Source organism: Dermochelys coriacea, chromosome 16 (assembly GCF_009764565.3).
Source record: "Dermochelys coriacea isolate rDerCor1 chromosome 16, rDerCor1.pri.v4, whole genome shotgun sequence".
Taxonomy (NCBI): domain Eukaryota; kingdom Metazoa; phylum Chordata; order Testudines; family Dermochelyidae; genus Dermochelys; species Dermochelys coriacea.
Window position 1 is genome coordinate 6,255,536 of NC_050083.1, and position 26,184 is coordinate 6,281,719.

The 26,184-nt window shown below is 46.6% G+C and overlaps 1 protein-coding gene across 1 annotated transcript; it reads left to right on the forward strand.

The window, feature by feature from the left end:
- The first annotated feature begins 5,429 nt into the window (after positions 1-5,429).
- LOC119844177 (ficolin-1-like) lies at positions 5,430-17,503 on the forward strand. Its single transcript, XM_038374645.2, has 10 exons — positions 5,430-5,871; positions 7,373-7,486; positions 7,903-7,956; positions 8,234-8,269; positions 9,217-9,252; positions 10,316-10,351; positions 11,162-11,289; positions 12,549-12,678; positions 13,285-13,419; positions 17,256-17,503. Exons 1-10 carry the CDS (start codon positions 5,790-5,792, stop codon positions 17,501-17,503), a joined length of 999 nt encoding a protein of 332 aa, XP_038230573.1. The 5' UTR covers positions 5,430-5,789.
- Positions 17,504-26,184: the final 8,681 nt, after the last annotated feature.

Below are 26,184 nucleotides of genomic sequence, written 5' to 3' on the forward strand. Positions count from 1 at the left end.
CTCAAACCTGTCCGGTGGGAAGGAGGCTCTGGCCGACGTGGCATCCAGGACTGCTCCGATAAACTCTATGCATTGTACCGGGGCTAATGTGGACTTGGTATTGTTTAGCACGAGGCCAAGAGTGGTGTGTTTTGACAGAAGGAGCGCCACATGATCCTGCACCTGCAACCAGGAGCTGCCCTTGACCAGCCAGTCATCCTAGGGGAAGATCTGGACCCCACAGCACCTGAGGTAGGCCACCACTACAGACATACACTTTGTCTGGGAGCAGCGGACAGGCCAAACGGGAGCACCGTAAATTGGTAGTGCTCCTGCCCAACCGTGAAATGGAGGAAGCACCTGTGCCCCTCAAATATATGGATGTGGAAGTAGGCGTCCTGCAGATCGAGGGTGGCGTGCCAGTCCCTGGGATCCAGGGAAGGAATGATGGAGGCCGGGGAGACCATGCAGAACTTGAGTTTCACCATGTACTGGTTCAGGCTCCACAGGTCTAGGATGGGCCTGAGCCCCCCTTTGGCCTTCTGGATAAGGAAATAGCAGGAGTAGTACCCCTTGCATTTGAACTCCACTGGCACCACTTCCACTGCTCCTCGGCCAAGGAGCTGCCCCACCTCCTGCTAGAGCAGGGCCTCATGAGAGGGATCCCCCAGGAGGGACGGTTGGGTGGGGTAGAGGTAAACTGGAGGTTATAGCCCCGGGAGATGGTGCTGAGGGCCCATCAGTCCGAAGTCAGCTGCGACCACTCCGTGAGGAAAGCACACAACCGGTAGGACAAGGGAAGCTTTATTGTGGGTGGATCCCTGATGTGAACTGGTAGGTTGTCCCTGGGCATCCTGTCAAAACTACCGTTTCCCTGCCTGTTTGCCCTTGGAGGACCCAGGCTGAGGGGCAGACTGAGACTGCCTCTGCGGGCTTTTCTTATAGTCCCACGACTTTTTATAAAGGGGCTCATATTTAGAGTGGGTGGCCTGGGTGGGAGCCTGCTGTGGCTTAAACTTAGGTCTAGCCAGAGGAACATAGAGGCCAAGAGTCTTAAGCGTAGTGCGGGAGTCTTTCAGGCCATGCAGTTTTATGTCCAACTGTTCCGCAAATAGAGCCTTGCCATCATACAGCCTTGGTCCTGCAAGAAGATCTGCGCCTCACTGGACAGCTTAGACAGCAGGAGCCAGGACGCCCTTCTCATTGACACCGCGGAGTCCATGGACCACGTGGCCATGTCTGCCGCATCCAATGCTGCCTGCAGGATTGCCCTGGCAGCCGCTGTACCCTCCTCCACTAGAGCTTTGAACTCCTTCCTGTCACACTCCTGGAGGGAGTCCTCAAACTTGGGCAGAGAGATTGAACTCATACCAGCCCAGAAGAGCCTGATGGTTTGACACCCGAAACTGGAAGCTCGAGGACAAATAGATTTTTCTCCCAAATGAATCCAGCCTCCTTGAATCTTTATTTTTTGGAGTGGGGGCTGGTTGGCCCTGCTGCTCCCTGTGGTTGACTGACTCAACCACCAGGGAGTTAGGGGCAGGATGGAAGTATAGGTATCCATGTCCCTTGGAGGGCACAAAGTACTTGCGTTCTGCTCTCTTAGAGAGGGGGGGCAATAAGGCTGGGGTTTGCCACAAGGCATTTGAAATTTTCGCCACCCCTTCGTGGAGTGGCAAGGCCACCCTGCCCAGTACCGAAGTAGACAGGATGGTAAAAAGGGAGTCTGAGGGCTCCTCCACCTCCTCTGCCTGATGGTGGAGGTTTGATGCCACCCTTATCAGTAGTTCCTGGTGGGCTTTATAGTCCTCCTGAGGGACGGAGGGAAGCAGGGCCATAATCGCCTCATCAGGGGAGGGTAAGGAGGCGGGCGTGGTACTTTGCGTGTGTACCGGGACCGAAGAATCCACCACCTGGTCGCTCTCTGGGCACGGCGCCGAAGATTCACGTCCCACTGACTCCTTCCTCGGAGGCTGGGAGAGGGAGGCTGATGGCCGTTCTGAGGCTCCGGCCACTGAGTGAGCCTCCACTGGGGGCTGCGTCGGGGGCCATGGTGCCCACTGGTACCACAGCACCTGCTGTGGCACCGACCGAGCAGGCTGTTCGGTCTGGCTGGCCTGACCCATCAATAGACAACTACGAAGGGAGGCCAGGCTGATGTACGACCTGTCTCCCTGTCCCCTGACTGGGAGAACCGGCTGTGCTGGGAGTGGTGCCGACCATGAGACCATGATCCCGACGTGGAGGAACAGTACCACCAGTACCAGCTGGTCTGCGATCAGCTCCGTTGGGCGGATCTGCTATGGCGAGGCATCAGCGATCAATGCCCAGGGCTGCGGGAGCAGTGCCGTGGCGGGGTCCTGGAGCGAGATGATGAATGGGAACGGCATCGACATTCATGTCGTGACTGGCTACAATAGCCCCTCTGAGATGAGGCCCTTCTGTGGCGTCTGCCTTGGTCCCGTCGGTGTCTGCTCCACAAGGTGGAGCGGTACCTAGAGTCTCTGTCAGTCGGAACCCAGCCAGACAACCTGGTGGGGGTTGACGGCAACCTGAGTGGACTACTCACAGGACGGTTGCTGAGTGCAAACGGCGTCGGGAACATTCCCTCAAATATGACCAGTACTGAGTCGGGGCGACTGCGGAGATCCCAGCGGCAGCTTGCCTCTGGACTGCGGGGCCACACTGGTGGTGCTCCTGGTACCGGCATGGACATAACATCCCGGGCCACCTGCAGGGCCTCTGGTGTGGAGGGCATCCCGACATCCGGGGAAGCCTGCTCCGAATGGGCCAGGCTACTCTGCTTGACCTGAGTGAGGGGTCTAGAGGCCAATGGGGGCTGAGGACTGCCCAACATGGGTCTAGCCTTTCCCCCAGTCTTGCTCCGGTGCTGTGGCAGAGAAGGCTTCTTCTTAGCCTTCTTGGCATGCCCCATTGATGGTGAACAGTGACGACTGGTATCTGGTGCTGACTCGGAGTGGCGCCCCAGAATCGGGGTCAAGGCTGACTCCATCAGGATGGCTCGGAGCCTAATGTCTCTCTCTCTCTTGGTCCGAGGCTTGAACAACTTGCAAATCTTACAGCGATCGCTGAGATGGGTTTCACCCAAACAGCGTAAACAGTCCGCATGCGGATCTCTCACTGGCATTGGTCGCCTATGAGTGTCGCACGACTTAAAACCCGGGGCGTGGGAATGTCTCAGCCTGGGTGCACTAACTAAACTAAACTAAAACTAATCAAACTACTAACTACAGGTACCAACACTGAAGGAACAAGAGTTCTGAGGAAGAGCTGCAGCAAAGCTGGAGCAGAGTCGTTCCAAAGCACCTTCACTGGCGGCAAGAAGGAACTGAGGGTGGGCGGAGCACACAGCGCCCCTTACACCGCACCATGGAGGCGCCACTCCAGAGGTCGCTAGGGGAGCTTCCCTACAGGTACTGCTTGGGGAAAAACTTCCGACACCGGTGCATGTGGCGAGTACACGCACCTATTGTGGACTACACATGAGCAATCACTTGAAGAACAGATAGTTCTGCTTTAAACTGTAAATAGGGACATGGAATGGAATGTCCTGGCCACCCTGTAATAACAGACTTAATACCCTCTGTAAAGTCCCATTATTATCTGTAGCCCAAGAAAATTCTTTCCAATTCCTGTCTGAGGCTGGACAATTCTTTTTTTATCCATCTGACATGCACTATGTCTGACTCCACCCCTGTTTCTATTACAGTTTTATCAAATGTTCTGGACAATGTGTCTCTTACTTCCTCTCCCACGTGCACTCTTTGAATCAGCCCAAGGGCTGGGTATGTTTTTAAATCCAAAGTACGTGCTTTATTCCCTTTCACTATCTCAAAATCCAACAATTCTGTTTGATCTTTTACTGTCACTGCTAGTGACTACATACTGTCACATGTACCTGTAGTAGAATGAGTTCCTCCAATATAAGCTTTCAGTTGGACCAGTTTGCTCACCATGTTCCCTGAGTTTTTTCCAACCTTTTGCCACTAATACCTGAAACAACATTTACCTGACATCACTGCACAATTTGCAGGTTATCCCATTAGTGTCTAAGGAAATTGTCCATTTGTTTGTTCCTTCCTCTTCAGCTACAGCTCCTAGGTAGAACTCCCGAGCTGTTGTCTGTGCTCCCCTCCTGGATCACTTGCATTAGCATACAGGCTTCGCTTCTGCTTCCGCAGTTGCTGAACCTGGTTGCAGACGTGGCACAATGATTGTATTTCTTACGTATATTGCAGCACTTACCAAAAGCTGGGCATTGTTAGGGCACTTTTTGTCCACATCCTGAGCAATCTTTGAAGTTTTTACAAACTCTTGTGCTTTGCATTTTTCATGCATCTCTGTTGTTAGTTTCGTACTGACTGACTGCTTGCCAGTTTTTTGTGTCTCACATCACTCTATCCAGTGTGCTTTCCTTCTATTATTTTTATGCTGTTGAATGATTTCTGCTGCCTGACACAGTCTTACGGCTTTATCCAAAGTGAGATCCCTATCATCCAATAGTCTCTTTTGCAGCTTTGGATCTCTGATTCCAATTACAAACCACAACACCACATTGGGAAGTGTCATCACATGCTTCCCCAGTGCAAAGAGAGGAAATATCCATTGCACACAGGCAGAACAACAGCTGCCTTCTTGCTTTACAGATTGGAATCATGCAAAGACACATGCACATAAAGAAATGAACCTCGGCAGTGATCTGCCATCTGGAGCGTCTGCCATGCAGCAGTCACTAAAAAATCACATGGACATGTAGAAAAATGCAGCAGTGGTATATCAGCAGATATGGCCTGGGCATGCATCATTATTATTTATTATTTCTATGACACAGGCACACATAACACTGCAAAAATCAGGATAATAATTATTTTCTCTCATCCTTCATTTGCCTTGGCTGCTTAGATTGTAAGGTCTTTGGGGCAGAGATGGCTGGAAGTTGAACATAGACACATTCAGACTGGAAATAAGGTGTAAATATTTAATGGTGAGTGTGATTAACCACTGGAGCTATTTCCCAAGGGTTGTGCTAGATTCTCCATCACTGAACATTTTAAAATCAAGATTGGGTGTTCTTCTAAAAGCTCTGCCCTAGGAATTATTTTGGGGAAGTTCTATGGCCTGTGTTATACAGGAGGTCAGATGAGATGATCGTAATGGTCACTTCTGGACTTGGAACCTCTCCCTCTATTACTGGCTCCTACTGGGGTTTGCACAGCACTCAGCACAGGGGGGGTCCAATCTGACATGAGGTCTCCTGTGGCTACTGTCACACACATAATAGTAAAAGCGCAGTTGGTGAGTAAATCCACCCAATCCTGCTCTCCTTGTTCTCCCAAAGGTTCCACTGAAGCCAACAGGGGACTTCGACAGGATGGAGAAAATCTGTTTGGGCTCATTATTTGGCAACCTATTTTACTATTTCAGAAGACACATTGACAGGAATTAACTTTGTGAGCAAAGATTCAGACTGGCTCCATTCAATAATCATCATTGCACGATACTGCATTTGCTGTGCAGGGGAAGCAACGGCTGCTAGTCCAATATTGAACGTGTCCTATCAGGCCATTTAATCAGCTCCAGTTGTGACCACTGCAGCATAAAAATCTCAGTGGAAACTGCTGGAATGTGGAGAGTGGGAAGGAGGCGCTGAGATGCCGGAGGCAGAGAGCTTTATTTGCTCTAGGCTCTATCGTTATAGCATATAAAAGGCTTAAAGGGACTGAAATACTAAAGGAGAGGAGAAGGTGAGAAGACAAGTGGAGCTGCCATTGCCGAGACCAGCATCAGCCATGGGGAGAGCTGGACAGAAAACTCTCCTCTCTTTACTCTGTCTAGCAGCAACGGTTTGTCGGGCTCAGGACACCTGCCCAGGTGAGTGAAAGACAATCCTGTTCCCATCAGCGTTTCATACTTGCCAACCTGGACCTGGAGAACTGGGAACTGTTCAGGAATGTTTGTTGTCCTACACATCTATAAAGTGCTTTGCTTCTTCATGGTGCTTTTTAAATAATAAAATGAACAGCTTCTTTGTACAAAATTCCGGTGTCGAAATTAATCTATATCGCAGAAGTGCACAACACAGACTTGAGGTGTTCAGTAAATAGGACAGTTTTTGCAAACCATGTTGTGAAAATGTTGTCTCTTGTCTTTATTGAGATTCTTCAATATTTGACTTGACCTTTTCTCCCTCATGCTCATTTACTATCTTCTATCCTCTCTATGTTGCTGCTGGAATCTCTCTGTCTAACGCTCCTATCTCCTTTGCATATTGGGGCCAAAGCCTTTCTAATCTAGACCGACCCACACAGGCAGATGAGCTAATTCTGGAAATAAAATCTCAATCTTCAAAGCTCAGAGTGAGCTTATGATTTCAGATCCCTCTGCTTTTTAAAATTCACGTTTACCTAATTAAGATGAAGTTTATAAAATTGCAACTGTTGTGTATCTATCACCGCAAATCCACTATACAACTCTTTCCATGTCAACACATTCATTTCTGCGCTTTAGGTTGGGAATCCAGCAGCATTTGAAGGTTTATTTTAATATTATTTCAGAGCAGTATTTCATATCCTTATATTCATGATCATTTTGAAAATCATTTGCTATGTACAATTTCTGCCCAAAAAGTTCCAAATTGGGAAAGTGGAGTTCCTATATCACAGGAAATATAAACCATGTCCCCATTTTGTTTATCTCAAAAATTTCCACATCGATGGAGCTCAATACAGTTGACAGGTGTGTTGCTATTTTTCTCCACTGATGTGCCTATTAATAATTTTAATTCTCACAATGTGTTTAATATAGGGAGGGCACTGTTAGGTTAAAACATATTTAATTCTTTCAAATGTATTACCTATGTTTGTAAAAGCGACTGTTTTTTAAATTAATTTACTTTTGGACAATTTTTCACTGAATGGCAGCTATTTATTTTTCCTCTGCATTTCATTTCACTTGCACAATGAGAACTGACTAGTCAGTGTCACTTTTGTTTCTCTGTAGTTAACTAATTCTCATGAACTGACACAGTGCTGCAATGGTTGAGTTGCAAACATTGCAGAGGGATGTGTACATCAAAATTAAGTCTGAAGTGATTTCTTTTACATACAAATATTTAATAACTTCTTTTTAACTTTTGTTTTCACTATAACTTAAAACAAAGACTAATAGTAATAACCCCCAACTTTTAATATTGGAGCATTGTCTCTGAAATGCATAAAAATGAAGAAAATGTTGGATTTATCACTAACAGAGACAAAAATCAAGGAACTATCTAGACTTTCATTTGCTGGGTTTATCCCTCTGGATTTCTGCAGAATGTTTCAGGTCCTGAGAAGCTAACAATAATTGATTATGGGTTCATTTCTTTCCCCAGAGGTGAGGGTAGTGGGTCTCAACAGTACCGAGAAACTTACCATTGTGCAAGGCTGCCCCGGAATTCCGGGTGCTATAGGGCCCAGAGGAGACCCAGGAACTACAGGAAATACAGGTACTGAATGAGAATCAGCCATGGATGGGGCTGACATAAATGGGAACTACTTTTGTAGTATGCTCTGACTTTGGCGATTCCCCTTGATCCTGATATGAGGAAACTCTGCCCAACTCACATAGCAAATCTCCCATGTCCACTGGTAAGGGATTGGAGCTTCAATCTCTGAAATATTGTCCATTCCCTTTGGGGTATCAGATTGGCAACCAAGTCCTCTGGTGTTTTCCCCATCTCTCTCACTGGCTCACTGTGTGACCTTAGAGATCAGGGACTCCAGGGAGCCAGATGCAGATATATTATTTGAATTTCAACACCAGTGGGTTCTTGTAATTCCAGGTTGGAGTGGTGGGTGGGGATTATGTACTCAGTATTTACGATACCTTGGAAAATATTCAGTAAGTTTTCTGTGTATGCAGGAGAACTGGGACCTCCGGGGTTCCCTGGAAAGGCGGGAAAAGCTGGCCGAAAAGGTAAAGTAACAAGGGAAAGAGAAGTTTGTTTTTCTGTTAGGTGACTTAAGAACAGGAAATAAGTTTTTAATCAAATATTAGAGCTAGTTAGAAATTAGAGCTAGTTATAAAACATCAATTCCTATAATATCTGGGCTCCAAAAACCACCATAACTTCCCTTCACTCTATATTTGACTATAAAGAGTTTATTATTGCAACAGAACTTCAGTTCTAATCCAGTTTCAAGATCTCGTTATCTCTGATCTGTCTTTACTATCTTATATTTTGTTCCATCAGGAGAAAGAGGTCTTGCTGGCCCCCCTGGAGTGAAAGGTGAGAGACCTCAGATGATTCTTCTCACTGCAGAGAAGGGCACTTTATGCCAAACAAAAGCTGAAATGAAATTGGTTCCGGTTGAACAAGAAGTGTCCCTTTTTTGTTCTTGTTTAATAGCCAAATGACAAAACAAAACGGTGTTCCAAAATGAAGTGTTGGAACATTTCAAAAATGTTGAAACAAAACTTTTGGAGTATGTGGGAAGGTTTTCTTCTACTTAGCGGAATGTATTTAACAAATTTGACCCCAATTCATGAACTGTTAGAGAGACGGAACTGCATTTTTTGGTGAATAAAATATTAGCTGGAAAAATTTCACCCAGCTCTAATTATAATGTCTGATATGTCACAAGGTCCAGTGCAGTCACAGGAAATAGGTCCCAACTTCAGTATAGACATAGTGTAAGGGTGAAATTCAGCCAATGCAGAAGACAAGACAAGAAAAATGCAGTCCTGCGAACCCCAAATGTTTGAAAATCTTGGGTCAGTTTCATCAAAAATCAGGAGATTGTTTTAGAAGCACGAGATTATGTAAAAATAATAGATTTGGTGTTCTTTTTATTGCCTTCTGCTTTTTGAACCTTTAGGGTGCACTGGGGTCACATTTTGAAGATTTGTTCAAAGCCTCAAGGGCTAGAAACTTACTTTTTCTTTTAGACTAAGGGCTGAAATCATGTCATATCCACTTGACCCTTGGGCTTTAAGGAAAACAATAGTTATCATGGGACTCATAAAATCATGAGTGTTGACAACACTGTAAATGCATCAAGTCCCACAAAACACCAACTTTAACAGATTGTGCAGAATGTAGGTGGCGCTTAGGCCTTGAACTAGCCCCCTACACCATTAAACCCGAGTGATTGCTGTAGTGAAATCTTGAATTATGTAGGTCACCTACAGGCAAAAGAAGGATGTTATTCTGAGTTTATATTTTAGGAAATAAAGGAGACACTGGAAACCCTGGACCCCCTGGAATACCTGGTGAGACCCTCTTCACTCTCTTTTATACTGAGCACATCATTTCAGTTTTATTTCAGCAGCACTAAAAATTAAGGAGCTTAAAAAGCTTGTTTCTTGAATAGTTACCATGTCCACAATAGTTACCATGTCCAAAATATCAATATCAATCCTCCTTAAGATTTGGAATCTATAAAGAAAGAAATAGCCCTGCGTACAAAAACAGGTGGCCATCCATGTGTTGTAACATCTGGAACAACACTAGCCAGATGACCTTTGGCATGACTGGAATGCGTTACCTAGGGAGGTGGTAGAATCTCCTTCCTTAGAGGTTTTTAAGGTCAGGCTTGACAAAGCCCTGGATGGGATGATTTAACTGGGACTTGGTCCTGCTTTGAGCAGGGGGTTGGACTAGATGACCTTCTGGGGTCCCTTCCAACCCTGATATTCTATGATTCTATGATTCTATGAGAGAGAACAGCTGAAATGTAAGTGAAAGCTGTAGATCTGGCTATGTATCCTAGAGAAGGTTACTTTTGCCTATCTTTCTTTATATTTCCAACATACTGGGAGTGCAGAGTATGAATCACAAAAAAATGGATCTTGTTTAAATGTCCAGTTAAAGGAATGACCCTTTTTCTACCAGTACTTTATTTAACTGTTATTCTCCCATTGTCATTTGGAATTTTTTAAAAAAAGTACTGAGTCAAATTCACAGCTAGCATACGCATATATAACTCCCTTGACTTTGTGGGCATTGCTTCTAGTTACTGACCAGCAATTAATTTAGTCTATTAAGGACCAATTCTTAGCCCTGCAAGTAAGAGCCTCATGAGAGGGTTATAAAATAGTGTTGGTACATAATGAGAGCTGTCTTGATAGTTCAGGCTGGAAGGCTCAGATCAGAGACGTGTGTGAATCCATTAGCACTTGGATTTTCACAGTTAAAAACCTGTCTAGTGCATTTTCAAGATAACTAGTACTTTGCTATCCAATCTGTCACTGTTGGCCAATTACATAGTTTAAAAGACAGTAGAACATTTTCTGGTTCCATTTCACTTTCTACTGTGTTTCTTTTCATTACTAGGAGAGGATCTGCTGGAAGACATGCAGTGTCAGAAAGGTGAGAGTTTCTTATGACCACTGAATGTCATCTCATTCCATCCAGAGACCCAAACATGAAAACCCATTAGAGGTAGACAAATTACAAAAAACTACATCTGTGATTTACCCTATTTGCTGTTCTCAAACTATCAGCAAAGAGACTTTAATCTTTTAAAATGAAGGTGTTTAGGTTGCCAGTGAATCTTTTGTGGAAATACATTTCAGCCAGTGGGGTTGCTTGCAAACTGTTTGATGTGAGTATTTCTATGAGTATCTGATATTCTTTTGGGGTGAGTGTTCACCCAAGTCACATAATGACTGGAAGCCCTTCTGACTCTGAGAGGGATTTCAAAATGGCTGCATGGGCACTTCCAGTATAAGTCTTTGTGCGCATTACAGTTTCCATGAGTTTTCAAGATGCTTTGAGCCAATCCTTTGTTCAGGTTGAGCTGGTCTCACACAGAACAGATGGGGTTGGACAGGTGTTTCCTCTTTCAAACAAACTTAATACAAACCACACTGGCACCCTGGAGTCTAAATCATTTGGTTTGTTACTACAGAGAGTATGAAAAGGTAGGTACATACGCTGCTGCACTAGTAGGTTTCCAAAGATAGAAGACAGAGGAACCACAAACTATTTAAAGGTATACTACCCAATTCCCATACGCTACAGTGTGGAGGAGAGGAGAAAATGACTCAAAGATTCTTTTCCAGTTACCTGATTCTGCAATTGATCTGGCCCTCAGTGCAACATAAAGCAGCCTATGAATCCCTGCTCCAAGGAGAGTTATACAACCAATTTACATGTTTCAATTCCTCTTTTGACCAGGAGCAAAGAACTGCAAGGAGCTGTTAGCTAGAGGGAACATCATGAGCGACTGGTACACCATCTACCCCCGTGACTGTAACGCCATGACCGTGCTGTGTGACATGCACACAGATGGTGGAGGATGGATTGTAAGAACAGAGCATAAAGAAGCTCATTGGATATTTTTTCTTGAACAGCAAACAGTTTACTGTCCCAAGAATGGGAGGTGGCCCTTAGCTAGTGGGTTGCAGCTAGAAGAAAAGCATGCGGACAGAAGCGCTGAAGCTGTTAGCGCCCCATGGTTAGCTGAAATAAAAACACAGACACTTCCTGAGCCCTTCTAATCCTCCCTAATCCTTGTCAAATTCTCCAGATATGTTGGCCGTGATCACAATGGGTTCCATGGAGGGAACCCAGAGCTTTAGAGTCAAAAAGATCCCATCTGAGGAGACATTTGTCACTGCTCTGACACAGGTTTCCCTTTTCCTGGCTATTCTCTGCCTGGTTCTGAGAGCCTCCTCAATAGCTGTCCAGACTCCGGAACCAGAATTCCTTCTTCCTTCCACTTCTGTCACAGGCCTGATGCATCAGCTGCTCTCTCAAGAGTACAGAGAGCATTCTAGGGAGATGAGGAGACGAGGGATTTGAACCCTGTATGTATCTCACATTTAAACCTTCCAATTTATTATTGTGCTTATTTATATCCCAGTCGTGCCTAGAGAATCCAATGAAGATCAGGGTCCCATTGCACTGGGTGCTGAATACACATACTGAGAGACAGCCCCTGTCCTTTGCAGCTCACAGTCTCCATAGACAAGGCAGAGGTGATGTGACTTACTCAAGTGGCACAACTGGGTATAGAACCCAGGTCTCCTAATTGCCAGTCCAGTGCTGTAGATTTCAGCCCATGTGATCCTTTAATCTAGTGCTGTTGCTGCCAAGATTTAATATGATCCTGTGAGACAAGGCTCCCTCTGCGATAGTCACCTGAGGCTGAAATAGATCTGACCATGTTAAATCTTATCCAATGATTTACGGTCTCAGAGTTTCTGGTTTTCTTCTCTAGTAGAAGCATAGAATCATAGAATATCAGGGTTGGAAGGGACCTCAGGAGGGGACCTAGTTGGAAGGGACCTAGTCCAACCCCCTGCTCAAAGCAGGACCAATTCCCAACTAAATCATCCCAGCCAGGGCTTTGTCAAGCCTGACCTTAAAAACTTGAAAGGAAGGAGATTCCAACACCTCCATAGGTAACATTTCCAGTGCTTCAATACCCTCCTAATGAAAAAGTTTTTCCTAACATCCAACCTAAACCTCCCCCACTGCAACTTGAGACCATTGCTCCTTGTTCTGTAGGATGGAAAACAATGTGGCATTTGCCAGCTAAGAATCTTCTGTTTCCCTGCAGGTGTTCCAGAGACGGGTGGATGGCTCCATGGATTTTTATCGTGACTGGAATTCATACAAGAGAGGTTTTGGCAGCCAGATGTCAGAATTTTGGCTGGGGAATGACAATATCCACCTGCTGACATCCCTTGGTAAAGACATCATTGATTCATTCTTTTCGTTACAGCAACCTTCTCCACCAAGTTTTGTTCCCGCACTTTAGCCATGGATACAGGGTATAGAGTTATACTATCGGCAGAGGTAACACGTCCGCTGCAGACACCCCTTCCCGTTCCTTACAGCCCAGTCCGGCCACACAAAGCCATTGAAACCAATAATGCTGTGGTAGATGGGCTGGATCCCGTCATGATTCCTGGAGCAGCATTTTGTCCTCAGGTGGTTCGCCCACAGTACAGCAATAAGGGATGCTACAGCCTGGATGAGGTCATAGATTGTGAACTACCTTCGCAAAGCATAACATGGAGCAGGTTTTTAATAGGGAGGTCAGGTTGGTGGATGGAAATTGAATTGATAAAGGTCAATAGGAAGATATTGGCTTGATGCAAGAATCAGTGGGTGAAATTCTGTGATGTGTGTGATGCAGACAGTTCAAACTAGATGATCATAATAATCCCAACATAATGGAGCCTGATTTGTGTGAAGAGCCTTTAGGGGCTTCTTCAATAAAAACAATCAATAACAGTAATAAACACTAATGGAAGGTGCTAAACATTTTGCTTTCAAATTGTTTTCTAAAGGTCCCAATGAGCTTCGTATTGATCTCAGAGATTTTGGCACCAACTATCAATTTGCTCTCTTCTCATCATTCAGCATTACAGGGGAGAATGAGAAATACAAGCTGATTCTTGGAGACTTTGTGAAAGGCACTGCAGGTAGGTTCTGAGCTTATCCTTTACCCTTTGTGGCAGATAGAAAAATGTAAAGCAAAAGTGATGCAGAATATTCAGGTTTCAGAGTAGCAGCTGTGTTAGTCTGTATCCACAAAAAGAAAAGAAATACTTGTGGCACCTTAGAGACTAACAAATTTATTTGAGCATAAGCTTTCGTGAGCTACAGCTCACTTCATTGGATGCGTTCAGAATATTCAGTGGCAGAAGCAAAAGGCGAGGTAATCTGTGGAGGTGATGTCTGTCAGTTATTCTGCAACTGAAGTATTATAGGAGGAATACAAGGTCAAGTGAGAACAAAACATATAGTATAATATGGATATCCTGCCTACTGCTGGTTGCTTTCCTACATTAGACCTTAATGCCCCATAGAAATATCTGAATTAAACTAAATAGGCACACCAGGATTGGTACAAGTCACTGGGTGAGTAGATATGCCCCATTTCAAGCAAACGATGCATCCGGACTCTTGGATACCAGATACAGGAATATTCTGTGGCATGCAGAGTCTGCTACACATCACTGCAGGATTACTTAGGCACACCCACAAGCCAACTAGGGAGAAGGGTGTTAAACTAGATTTAAAAGTGCCTTTGACAAAAACCAAGAGTTAAGCATAAAAAAGGGCCACCTTAACAGAAGGCTAGATGGGGGGGGGCATGTAGGGTCAGAGGAGGAAGAAATGGGAAACCACTAGAGAAATCTGCTCAACATCTCAGATACCTATATGTAAATGTCAGGCGGATGGGGAATAAACAGGAAGAACTGGAAGGATTGCAAGTGGCAGACTCAAGTTGCAGTGGGGGAAGTTGAGACTGGATATTAGGAAAAACTTTTTCACTAGGAGGGTGGTGAAGCACTGGAATGGCTTACCTAGGGAGGTGGTCGAATCTCCTTCCTTAGAGGTTTTTAAGGCCTGGATTGACAAAGCCCTAGCTAGGATGATTTAGTTGGGGATTGGTCCTGCTTTGAGCAGGGGGTTGGATTAGATGACCTCCTGAGGTCCCTTCTAATCCTGGTAGTCTATGATTAGAGTAATAGGAGAATTGCTACTTAAGTGGCATCACAGAAACTGGGTGGGATAAGTCTCATTACTGGAATATTGGTATAGTGGGGTATAGCTTGTTTAGGAGAGACAGACAGGGTAAAAAGGGAGGAGGTGTTGAATTATACAGCAAGAATATATAAATTTGTTCTCTGCTCCAGGCAGACCAATTGATAGTCTCTGGCTAAAAAGAAAAAAGGTAAAAAATAGAAGTGACCTCTTGCTACACATGTACTATAGTAATGGGGGACTTTAACTACCCAGACGTTTGTTAGAAAAGTAATACAGAAAAACACAAAATTTCTTAGAAGTCCTTGGAATATGTTGGGGACACCATTTTGTGGAGGAAGTAACGAGGAGGAACAGCCATTTTAAATTTAATTCTGACTAACAAGGAGGAATTGGGAGTGAATCTGAAGGCGGAAGACAATTTGCGTGAAAGTGATCATGAAATCACAGATTTCTTTATTTTAAGAAAGGAAGGAGTAAAAACAGTAGAGAGGACAATGGTCTTCAAAACAGCAGACTTTAACAAATTCGGAGAACTGATGGATTAGGTCCTATGGGAAGACAATCTGGGGAAAATGGAGTTCAGGAAAAAGAGGTTCTTTAAATACATTAGCAGCAAGAGAAAGATGAAGGAAAATGTAGTTCCTCAACTTAGCAGGAATGGAGAGGTAATAACTCGTGACATTAAGAAGGCTCAGGTGTTTCGTGGTTAGTGTGCTTCAGTCTTCACTAAAAAAGTTACTGGTACTCAACACACTATTAACAACAAGGGGGAAGGAATGAAAGCCCATATAGGAGGAAAAAGGTTAAAGAATATTGAGATAAGTTTGAAGTATTCAAGTCAGCAGGGCGTGATGAAACTTATATTAGGGGAATTAAAGAGTCAGCCGAAACAATCTCAGAATCATTAATAATTATCTGGAGAACTCTTGGAGGATGGAAGAGGTCCCAGAAGACTGGAGAACAGCAAACATCATACCTATCTTTAAAAGGGGGAACAAACAGGACCCAGGGAACTGTAGGCCAGTCAGCCTAACTTTGATACCTGGAAAGACCCTCACTCAAATTATTAAACAATCAATTTCTGAGCAGCTGCAGGACATTAGGATTAATTAGCAATAACCACCATGGATTTCTCATGAACACATCCTGAGAAACCAATTTAATTCCCTTCTTGACAGGGTTATTGGCTTAGTGGATAAGGAGAAAGAAGTAGACATGATATATTTTGATTTTAGTAACACTTTTGACAAAATCCCACATGACATTTGGAATAAGCAAACTAGGGAAATGCAGTCTGGATGAAATTACCATAAGGTGGGTGCATAACTGGTTGAAAGACTGTACTTGAGTAGTTATCAATATTTTGCTGTCAAACTAGGAGTGTGTATTTAATGGGGTTCTGCAGCAGTCAGTCATAGGTCCGCTAGTTGTCAATATTTTCATTAATTAGTTGGAAAATTGAGTGGAGAATATGCTTAAAAAATCTGCAGCTGGCACCAAGCTGGGAGGGGTTGCAAGCACTTTGGAGGACAGACTTAGAACTCAAAATGACCTTGGCAAATTGAAGAATTGGTCTGAATTCAACAAGATGAAATTCAGTAAAGACAAGTGCAAAGTGATTCACTTAGGAAGGACAAATCAAATGCATAACTTCAGAATGGAGAATGACTGCTTGGTGGTAGTATTGCTGAAAAAGAACAGGCGTTTAGAGCGGATCACAAATTGAATATGAGTCAACAATGTGATGCAGTTGCACGAAAAGCTAATACCATTCTGGGGTGTATTTACAAGAGTGTGGCATGTAAGAAACAGTAGGTAATTGTCCTGCTCTCCTCAGCACTGGTGAGGCCTCAGCCAGAGAACAGTGTCAAATTCTGGGCACCTCACTTTAGGAAAGATGTGGACAAATTGAAGAGAGTTCAGAGGAGAGCAACAAGAATGATAAAAGATTTAGAAAACCTGACCTATGAGGAAAAGTTTAAACACTGGTGATATATAGTCTTGAAAAAACAAGAGTGTGTGTGTCTGGGGGGGGGGGGAATCTGGTAACAGTCTTTAAATACGTTAAGAGCTGTTATAAAGAGGACTGTGATCAATTGTTCTCTATGTCCACTGAAGGTAGGACAAAAAGTAATGGACTTAATCTGCGGTAAAGAGAACTAAATTAGAATTAGAATTAAATTTCTAAGTATAAGGGTAGTTAAGCTCTGTGAAATCTGCATCACTGGAAGTTTTAAAGAACAGGTTGGGCAAACACCTGTCAGGGACAGTCTAGATTTACTTGGTGCTGCCTCAGCCCAGGGGGGTTTGACTTGTTGACTTCTCAAGGTCCCTTCCAGCCCGACATTTCTATGATTCTGTGATTCTATGATCCTGAATCTTCAGCAGGCTCCCAGCTCAGCTATTAGTGTTAGGAGCACATTGGGCTCACATTATACCATCACAATGGTGTAAACTGATTTCAGGACACCAAAGGACTGAGCACTTTGACTGCAATGAGTTACTCTGGATCAATAGTGGTGTAACTGAGATCAAAATATGGCCTGGTGAAACATGTTCCTCACTGGAAGTAGAACTGCAGTCTCTCTCCTGCACCCGAGGGAGAGTTCTGCTGTGGGGTGAAAGGAGAAATGTAGTAACTCCACTGCAGAGCCACCAGGCTGGGCTGTGGGAACTGAGCTGTAAAAAGTAAACAATAAGAGGTTATCTCATCCACCTTGTCTCTGTAAAAGCATGTAATAAACAAACCCAATTGTTTCCACAGGGGATTCCTTAACTGGACACAATGGTATGATGTTTACAACCTATGACCATGACAACGACTTGTCTATACTTAATTGTGCTGAAGACTTTAAAGGGGCCTGGTGGTACAAGGATTGTCATGTGTCCAACCTGAATGGATTATACCTGAGTGGAGCCCATGAAAACTATGGTGCTGGGGTGAATTGGTCTACAGGCAAAGGGCGCCAGTACTCCTACTGGTTGTCTGAGATGAAAATTAGGCCCGCGTAGCCAATCAGAGAGGCAGTTATAATAATTATACTTAGCTCTTGCATAGCATTTAGGCCTGTCATAATGAACATTAATCTGAAGATGACACTAAAGATCTTTTCTTTATGCACCAGCCACAAGGGGGTAGACATCATCATAGACACTTACCCAGCATAGTGCACTAGGACTAGAGCTGGTAAAAAGATAAAAATAGTTTTTTTTGGGGGGGGGAATGGAACTTCTAAGTTGTTTTCATTGCAAAGGGTTCTAAATTAACCCATTTTTGCAGATTTTGTTTTCATTCCGCTCCCTGATATGTAGTACCAGAGAGTGTTTTATTTTCTCCTTTAAAAAAAACCCACCTGGCTTTCTGTAAAGAAAAAAATGTGGTTGTTATCCTGAGAACATTTACAAAAAGAATTGCTGAAACCATTTTAAAAAATTGATTTTTTTCCCTGACAAACAAAACATTACAACCACATCAGTGATATGTCATGAAAAATTTCATGTTTTTTTTAAAAAGTTTGTTTGTTCACAGAAGAGCTCGTAATTTGAGAAATGTCAGCCAGCTCTGTCTAGGTTATGTCTCCTCTCCTACATGGCTCTGCTGTCTCTTGATTCCATTACCAGAAGCACCAACCACAGCTCCTACCACTGCCATGCAATTCTTCCTGTGGCGTTCGGGACTCATTACCCTCAGATGCTGCGTTTGCCTCTGGAGAACCTTCCCGTCTGTCAATAAAGCAAAGGCTGCTCAATGAGTTCCACGTCTCAGATTTGTTTGTCCACACAAGACAGTTCAATAGCATTAAAGCCCAAATGTGCCTGGCCCTGCATTGTGAACATTGTGGGCAGAGTGCGCCCTGGGCAGAAGGGGACATTATTTGCCTGGCTACCCTGGGAAGTACAGGAGAGGGGAGCTACCTCTGCCAGCAGCATTGTGGCTGCAGAAGGGTCATGTCGAAATAGGGTGAGGGTGGAAATAGAAGAGCACTGAGACGATAACAGGCTAAACCTGCACTAGAAAGTCCCATCGCCCAGTCCCATGGTGCCTTGTGAGGCAGAACAGGCCATAATCTCCCCTCGTTATGCTGGTATTATTCCCAGCGGAAGATTTAACCGTCAGCAAGATCAGCAAATGCTGACTGGACTCCAAGTCCAACCTCTTTCCCCCCCACTCCCTCGCATCTCCGTCTCCATCTCCGTCTCTTCCTGTGCCATGGCAGAGGAACAAAAAGATGGGCATTGATGCAGGTAGGGCTGGCCTTAGGGGAGGGCCACCTTGGTGACTGCCTCAAGGGCTATGGTGAAGGGGGGTGTTGTGCAGAAGTGTGCACTGCCAGTGTAGAGTCAAAAACTGGTCCCAGCTGCCAGGTCAGCACTGCATGGGGGGCATCCATAGGGGAGCGGTGACACACAAATACTACTCCCCCACATTCCTGCAAACCCCCAGAGGGCTGTGTGGGAGGAGCGACACCAAGCACTCCGTGCACCCTGGTCACTTTCCCCACCTGGACTATGCTGTGAGGTGATCATCAGGAGCTGCTGCTCTCTTCCCACCTGGCTGAGTAAGGGGAGGGCAAAGTGACCTGGATGCAGGGAGCCCTGACTTTGCTTCTCGCTCCCCTCCAGCCCCCAAGGGGTGCACGGAGGAGCAGTGTTTAAAGGGGAGAAGCGAGCAGCAATGCCAGCTGCTCCATGCAACCATGTCAGTTTCCCCATGTGGGTGCAGGAGGGGGTGCAGGTGTTAGGGGTGCAAGGGTTAAGGGTGCAAAGGGGGATGGGGAGCCTGGGAGTCCACAGGGGCTAGGGGCACCAAAATATTGTCCAGGACGCCATTTTCCTTAAGGCCAGCCCTGGGTGCAGGTTTTTATTGTGGACCCCATATGCCATCACAAGTCCCACATTCTCACTTCCCTCACCCCCCCACAACCCCCATCCCTTCTTCTGCATCTCCTGCTCTGCTTTCCTTCCCATCCCAACGCCCCACCCAGGTCCATGCCCTGCACCAGAGCTTACTGCTGCTAGAGCCATCACCACGGCTCCTGCCAAAGCCAGACTTGCTACCGCGGGAGTCAGCGCCGCAAACCACAGCTGCTGCTGCCAGCAGAGTTGGAGTCAGAGCTTCCAGCAGGGGGGGCTTCCAACCAAAATGGAGGCTTTGCCATTGACATTCCCACTCATCTGAGTTCATGGCAGAGCAGGAGCATAGCCACATGTGGGGCTGTGGCCCACCCACTTAGCAGCCAGGCCAGAGGTGGGGAAACTATCGCCCAGGGGCCACATCCAGCCCACCGGATCCTCCTGCCTGGCCCCTGAGCTCCTGGCCCAGGAGGCTGGTCCCCAGCCCCTCCCCTGCTGTCCCCCCACCCCCGCAACCCCAGCAGGAATGGGGTCGGGCGTAGGGGCTTGCTCTGCTTTGCCTGTCCCTCCGGCACTCCTGCCGGGCAGTGGGGTCGGGGCGTAGGGGCTTGCTCTGCTCCGCCTGCCTGCTGTTCCTGCTGGGGTTGGGTGCTCAGCAGCGGTAGAGGATATCTTCATAAAAGGTAGGCACACTGCTTGGGGGAGCTGGGCCCAGTGTGGGGCGATGGGATCTGGAAGGGAGCTGGGAGCGCTGGAGAGCAGCATCTTCTCCCGGAGTTGGGTGCATGCCAGGGCCCCAGGGAGCCCCTGGCCATGCCAGCTACAGGCTTGGTGGGAGGCAGGTCCCCCATCCCTCCTGCCCTCCCAGCCCCCCCGGAATTACCTGCCCACCCAAATATCCTATGCTGACTCTGCCACTGCAGCAGAGGCACCCTTTTGGAGTTCCCCCCACCCCCCGGGCAAATTCAAATGTGCGCCGTGGGGCTCAGCGCATGGCTCTTCCTCGGGGTCCCAGCAGGCCCCCAACAATAGCAGTGGCCTGCGCTGGGCAGACGTTGTACGGCCAAGCAGCCCTGAGTCTGCCCCAGCTATTCATCTGCCCCTGTTATCTACCTTCTCCCGCTTGATTCCTGACCCCACCTTCACAAGCACCCGACGCAGTCGCCATAGCAGGGGGCCCCTTGGCTGGCTCAGGGCTGAAGCCATTGCACGGGTTGCACGTGTCGAACCCCGTCCCTGGCTGTCAGCTCCAATTCTTATAGGGCTCCCAGGCAGAGACGACTCATGCTCCTCCGCCACAATCTAAAGGGGAGGACACATGAACGTCCCCCCTCCGTGTTGCCTCTGCCCAGTGCCCCCCCCCCTTCAGCCCAGCCTGGGTCCATCGTGCTCTCCCTGTCCCATGTTACCTGCAGGTGGGGGGAGGCTTTGTCCTTCTCCCACTGTGCCTCCCCTCCGGCACGGTTGGCCGCTCTCCCTGGCAGCCGGGCCTGGGTGTGGAGCGGGATGGAGCCACTTCTCACACTAGCTGAAGCTGGCTGCTCCGGGCTGTGCAGCACAGCAGCTGCCTGAGAGAACCTGGCTGGGGAGGTGGCCGTAGGGGTGGGCCAATTGGGGGGGTGGGGGGGACTTGACCCCCTGTAGTCTCTGCCACCTGCCCTGCAATGCCATTGCAAAATGCCACAGCATCTGAGCATGGCCAGCACTGGCTGCTGCTAGTAGAAGTTTTCTTCCCCGTCCTGCAGGGGCCGCAGCCACTGGGCGTGGGCCAGTGCTGGAGGGGCTGCTGCTGGGACATGTCGTTTCCGTAGCCTCCTCTTCCTGCGGGACACAGAGACGCATGTTTTGTGGTTTTTAAAAAAAATTTTATGATTCAAAATAAAAGCCTACGGTGATGTGACCATTGGGCCCCATGCTGCATGTTTGACGACCATGCTCTAACCCTAAAACCTGCCCTCAGGGCCACATTAAAGCAATCCATGTCCCCACGCATACCCCAAAATGGCCTCTGCCAACTTGGAATGCAAGTGGCAGGGCCCTCCTCCCCTTCCAGGGGATTCATCAGCAGTGGCATTGTCAAGGTTCCTTCCCCACTCTGAACTCTAGGGTACAGATGTGGGGACCTGCATGAAAGACCCCCTAAGATTATTCTTACCAGCTTAAGTTAAAAACTTCCCCAAGGTACAAACTTTGCCTTGTCCTTGAACTGTATGCTGCCACCACCAAGCGTTTTAAACAAAGAACAGGGAAAGAGCCCACTTGGAGACGTCTTCCCCCAAAATATCCCCCCAAGCCCTACTCCCCCTTTCCTGGGGAAGGCTTGAGAATAATCCTCATCAATTGGTACAGGTGAACACAGACCCAAACCCTTAGATCTTAAGAACAATGAAAAATCAATCAGGTTCTTAAAAGAAGAATTTTAATTAAAGAAAAGATAAATGAATTACCTCTGTAAAATCAGGATGGCGAATACCTTACAGGGTAATCAGATTCAAAACATAGAGAATCCGTCTAGGCAAAACCTTAAATTACAAAAAGACAAAAACAGGAATATACATTCCCTCCAGCACAGCTTATTTTACCAGCTGTTAAACAAAAGAAAATCTAACACATGTTCTAGCTAGATTACTTACTAACTTAACAGGAGTTGGAAGGCTTGCTTTTCTGATCTGTTCCCGGCAAAAGCATCACACAGACAGACAGAACCCTTTGTTCCCCTCCCGCTCCAGATTTGAAAGTATCTTGTCCCTTCATTGGTCATTTCGGGTCAGGTGCCAGCGAGGTTACCTTAGCTTCTTAATCCTTTACAGGTGAAAGGATTTTGCCTCTGGCCAGGAGGGATTTTATAGCACTGTACACAGAAAGGTGGTTACCCTTCCCTTTATATTTATGACACTCCCCCCCCTCCAAATCACAGATAAGGTGAAACACTGGCTGTGATTTCTTCCTGGAGCTCTAGGAGAAAACAGAGTTAATAAGACACATGCACCTCTAAATATACTACTAACTATATAAAGACTAACAATATTTTCCACATCTCAAGGAGAATTTTAACCAGTTGATTCTGGGAATTTTTTATGGGAGAGTGCATCAGCCACTTTGTTAGAAGCTTCTGAAATGTGTTGTATGTTGAAATCAAAATCTTGGAGAGCTAAACTCCACCGAATAAGTTTTTTGTTATTTCCTGTGGGGTATGAAGCCACTGTAGTGCAGCATGGTCGGTTTGCAACTCCGTCCCCAAACTTATGGGCGTAGCTTTTCCAGAGCGTAGACAATGGCATAACATTTCTTATCACTGATTGACCAGTTGCTTTCCCTCTCATACAGCTTCTTACTGAGAAATACTACAGGATGGAATTCTTGATCCGGTCTTTCCTGCATTAAAACTGCTCCTACACGACGCTCAGATGCATCTGTGGTTACTAGGAATGGTTTGTCAAAGTCTGGGACCCTTAGCACAGGGTCAGACGTGAGTGCACTTTCTGACACTTTTCAGTCCACTGAACTGCATTTGGCTGTTTCTTTTTGGTTAGGTCTGTCAGTGGGGCGGCGATTTGGCTGTATTGTGGTATAAATCACCTGTTATATCCGGCCAAGCCTAAGAAGGATTGGACCTGTTTCTTTGACTTTGGGACAGGCCACTTTTGGATAGCATCCACTTTGGCCTGTAGGCGGTTGATAGTTCCTTTACCCCTGTTCAAGGTAAGTCACTCTGTTTAGGCCTATTTGACACTTCTTAGCCTTACAGTTAGTCCTGCCTCCCTTATGTGCTCGAAAGCTTTTTGTAGATGTTCCAGGTCTTCTGCCCAGGAATCCGAAAATATGGCTACATCATCAAGGTAGGAGTCTGCATATTGTCCCAATCCCACTAGGAGACCTACAAGTTTTTGGAAGGTGGCAGGTGTATTCCGCAGCCCAAAAGGGAGCACATTAAACTCATACAGCCCAACATGTGTGATGAAGGCTGACCTTTCCTTGGCGGATTCATCTAGCAGTACCTGCCAATACCCCTTGGTTAAGTCCAAGGTAGAGATGAACTGAGCCCGTCCCAGTTTCTCCGATAGTTCATCTGTGCGTGGCATTGGATAGTTATCTGGGTGAGTTATAGCATTTAGCTTACGGTAGTCCACGCAAAAAAGTATCTCCCCATCTGGTTTGGGAACTAGAACCACTGGAGATGCCCATGCACTGCCAGAGGAGCGGATTACACCCATCTGTAGCATATCCTGGATCTCCCGTTCTATAGCAGTTTTAGCTTGAGGAGACACCCGGTAAGGTTGGGCTCTAATTGGGTGAGCATTACCTGTGTCAATGGAGTGTTATGCCCGTTCAGTCAGTCCTGGGGTGGCTGAGAACATTGGCACATAGCTAGTGCACAGCTCCTTGATCTGCTGTCACTGCATACGCCCAAGGGTCATGGAGAGGTTCACCTCTTCCACGCCACCATCACTTTTCCCTTCATAGTAGACACCTTCAGGCCACTCAGTGTCATCTCCTCCCTGGGCTGTAAACTGACAAACCTTTAATTCTCTGGAATAAAAGGGCTATAGAGAATTAATATGGTTCACCTTAGGCTTTCGGTTGGAGGTGGGGAATGCTGTGAGATAATTAACAGTTCCCAGGCACTCTTGGACTATGAATAGCCCTTCCCACGATGCTTCCAGTTTATGGGCCTGGAGCTCCTTTAAAAACCATGACCTGGTGCCCCATTGAAGAATGCTCGCTAGTATGTTTACATACCAGGCTTTTTGCTCTTTTTGAGCATCTTTAGGTTTTCTTTAGCAAGGGCTAAAGAGAGTCAGAGGGTGTTTTGTAGGTGGCTTACAAAATCCAGAATGTTAGTTCCTGGAGAAGGTGTAAACCCCTCCCATTGCTGCTTCACCAACTGTAATGGCATCTAACCCCATGGCCATATACAAGTTCAAATGGTGAAACCCTAAAATGGGATGTGGTACAGCCTGTAGGCAAAGAGCACTGCTACAACACTAGTCAATCATTGGAGTGCTCATTCACGAATTTATGTATCATGGCCCCAAAATTCCATTAAACTTCTCCACCAGGCTATTTGTTTGATGGTGGTAAGCGGTGGCAACCAAGTGATTCACCCCACCGAGCTTCCCAAAGGCTTTCCATAGTTCCTGCCAGGAAATTAGTTCCTGCATCTGTAAGGATATCGGAGGGCCAACCTACCCTAGCAAAAACGTCTGCTAGTGCCTGGAACACACTTTTAGCCCTAGTGTTGCTTAGAGATACTGCTTCCAGCCATCGGGTGGCAAAATCCATGAAAGTCAGTATGTACTGCTTTCCTCTGGGTGTCTTTTTCAGAAAAGGACCCAGAATATCCACAGCTACTCGCTGAAATGGAACCTCAATTGATGGAGAGTGGCTGGAGAGGGGCTTTGACCTGGTCTTGGGGTTTTCCCGACTCTTTGGCACACCTCAGAAGACCGGACATAGGTTGAAACATCCTTGCCCATTCCTTCCGAGTGAATGACTTTCCCAAATGATCTTTGTGTTCTGTTCACCCCAGCATGGCCACTAGGATGATCATGGAATAAGCTTAATAGCTTTACCCGGGACTTACTTGGAATTACCAACTATCTCTGAGGATGCCAGTCTTCCTGGTGTCCACCAGAAAGAGTTTCCTTGTATAAAACAACAAACCTGGATCAATTAGAAGAGCTGAGAGGCAATGGGTTGCTCTGTGCCACCGTCCAAGCTCTCTGGAGGATTTCATCTGCTTCCTGTTCGGTCTGGAACTGTTCCCTTGATGCTGGAGACATCAGTTCCTCATTGGATTGTGGACCTGGGCTTGGGTTCATCTGGAAGCAATGCAGGTGATGGGGCTGTTTCCGTTAACTGTGAACCGCTCTCCACTGGTGCACTATGTTGGAGTTCAGGCTCCAGCTGAGCCTCTTGTGTTGGGTTATCTGCTGCTGCCAGTGCAGGTTCAGCAGGGCCCTCTGGTGTTGGGGTTGCAAGCACTGGATTCAGTGCTGGCCATGGTTCTGGTGCTGGTTGTTCTGCTGGTTCCGGTTCTGGGATTGGCTCTGTCTGAGTCTCTGTGACTGGATCCACTATTGCTGTTGCAGATGTTGGTATGGGGTCGGGTTCCATCACCTCTGACCAGGTCCTGGTAAAAGTCTCCGGAACAGAGCTAGGTGTGACTGCTTGCTTAGTCTGGCTGCGGGTGACCATTCCCAACCTCTTGGCTAACTTCACATGATTGGCCAAGTCTTCTCCCAACAGCATGGGGATGGGATAATCATCATAGACTGCAAAGTCCACGTTCCTGACCAGCCCTTGTACTGGACCGGCAACTTGGCTGTAGGCAAGTCAAAAGAGTTTGACCTGAAGGGTTGAATCATCACTTGGACCTCTGGGTTGATTAAATTGGGGTCCACTAAGGAAGCATGGATAGCTGACACGTATGCTCTGGTGTCCCTCCATGCTGTGACCTTCTTCCTGCCCACACTCACAGTTTCCTTCTGCTCTGAGGGTATCTGGGAGGCATCTGGGCCTGAGGGCTTCTGGTGCAATTCTGGTGCAATGATCTGTAGTCTGTTGGAGTTCTTGGGGCAGTTGGCCTTTATATTCCCCAGCTCATTACATTTAAAACATCGTCCAGCTTGACGGTCACTGGGTGAGGTGGGTTGCTGGAGAATGGTGTGGTGGGATGATAAGGAGTCTGGAGTGTTCCTTGGAGTGTAGTTGGGGCCTTGGGCTGCCCCTGCTAGAAGGGTGTGGTCTGAGGGTGTCCCTTCTGGTATCTGCTCCAACTGTGACCAGGATTGTTCCTCTCTCCTCCCTCCACCCATTTTTTTCCGGCTTGCCCCACC

Coding starts and splice junctions, on each gene's coding strand:
- LOC119844177 (XM_038374645.2), top strand. CDS start 5,790: ATGGGGAGAGCTGGACAGAAAACTCTCCTCTCTTTACTCTGTCTAGCA. Junction 9,253..10,315: donor TGGACCCCCTGGAATACCTG/GTGAGACCCTCT, acceptor TTTCATTACTAG/GAGAGGATCTGCTGGAAGAC. Junction 13,420..17,255: donor CTTTGTGAAAGGCACTGCAG/GTAGGTTCTGAG, acceptor TTGTTTCCACAG/GGGATTCCTTAACTGGACAC.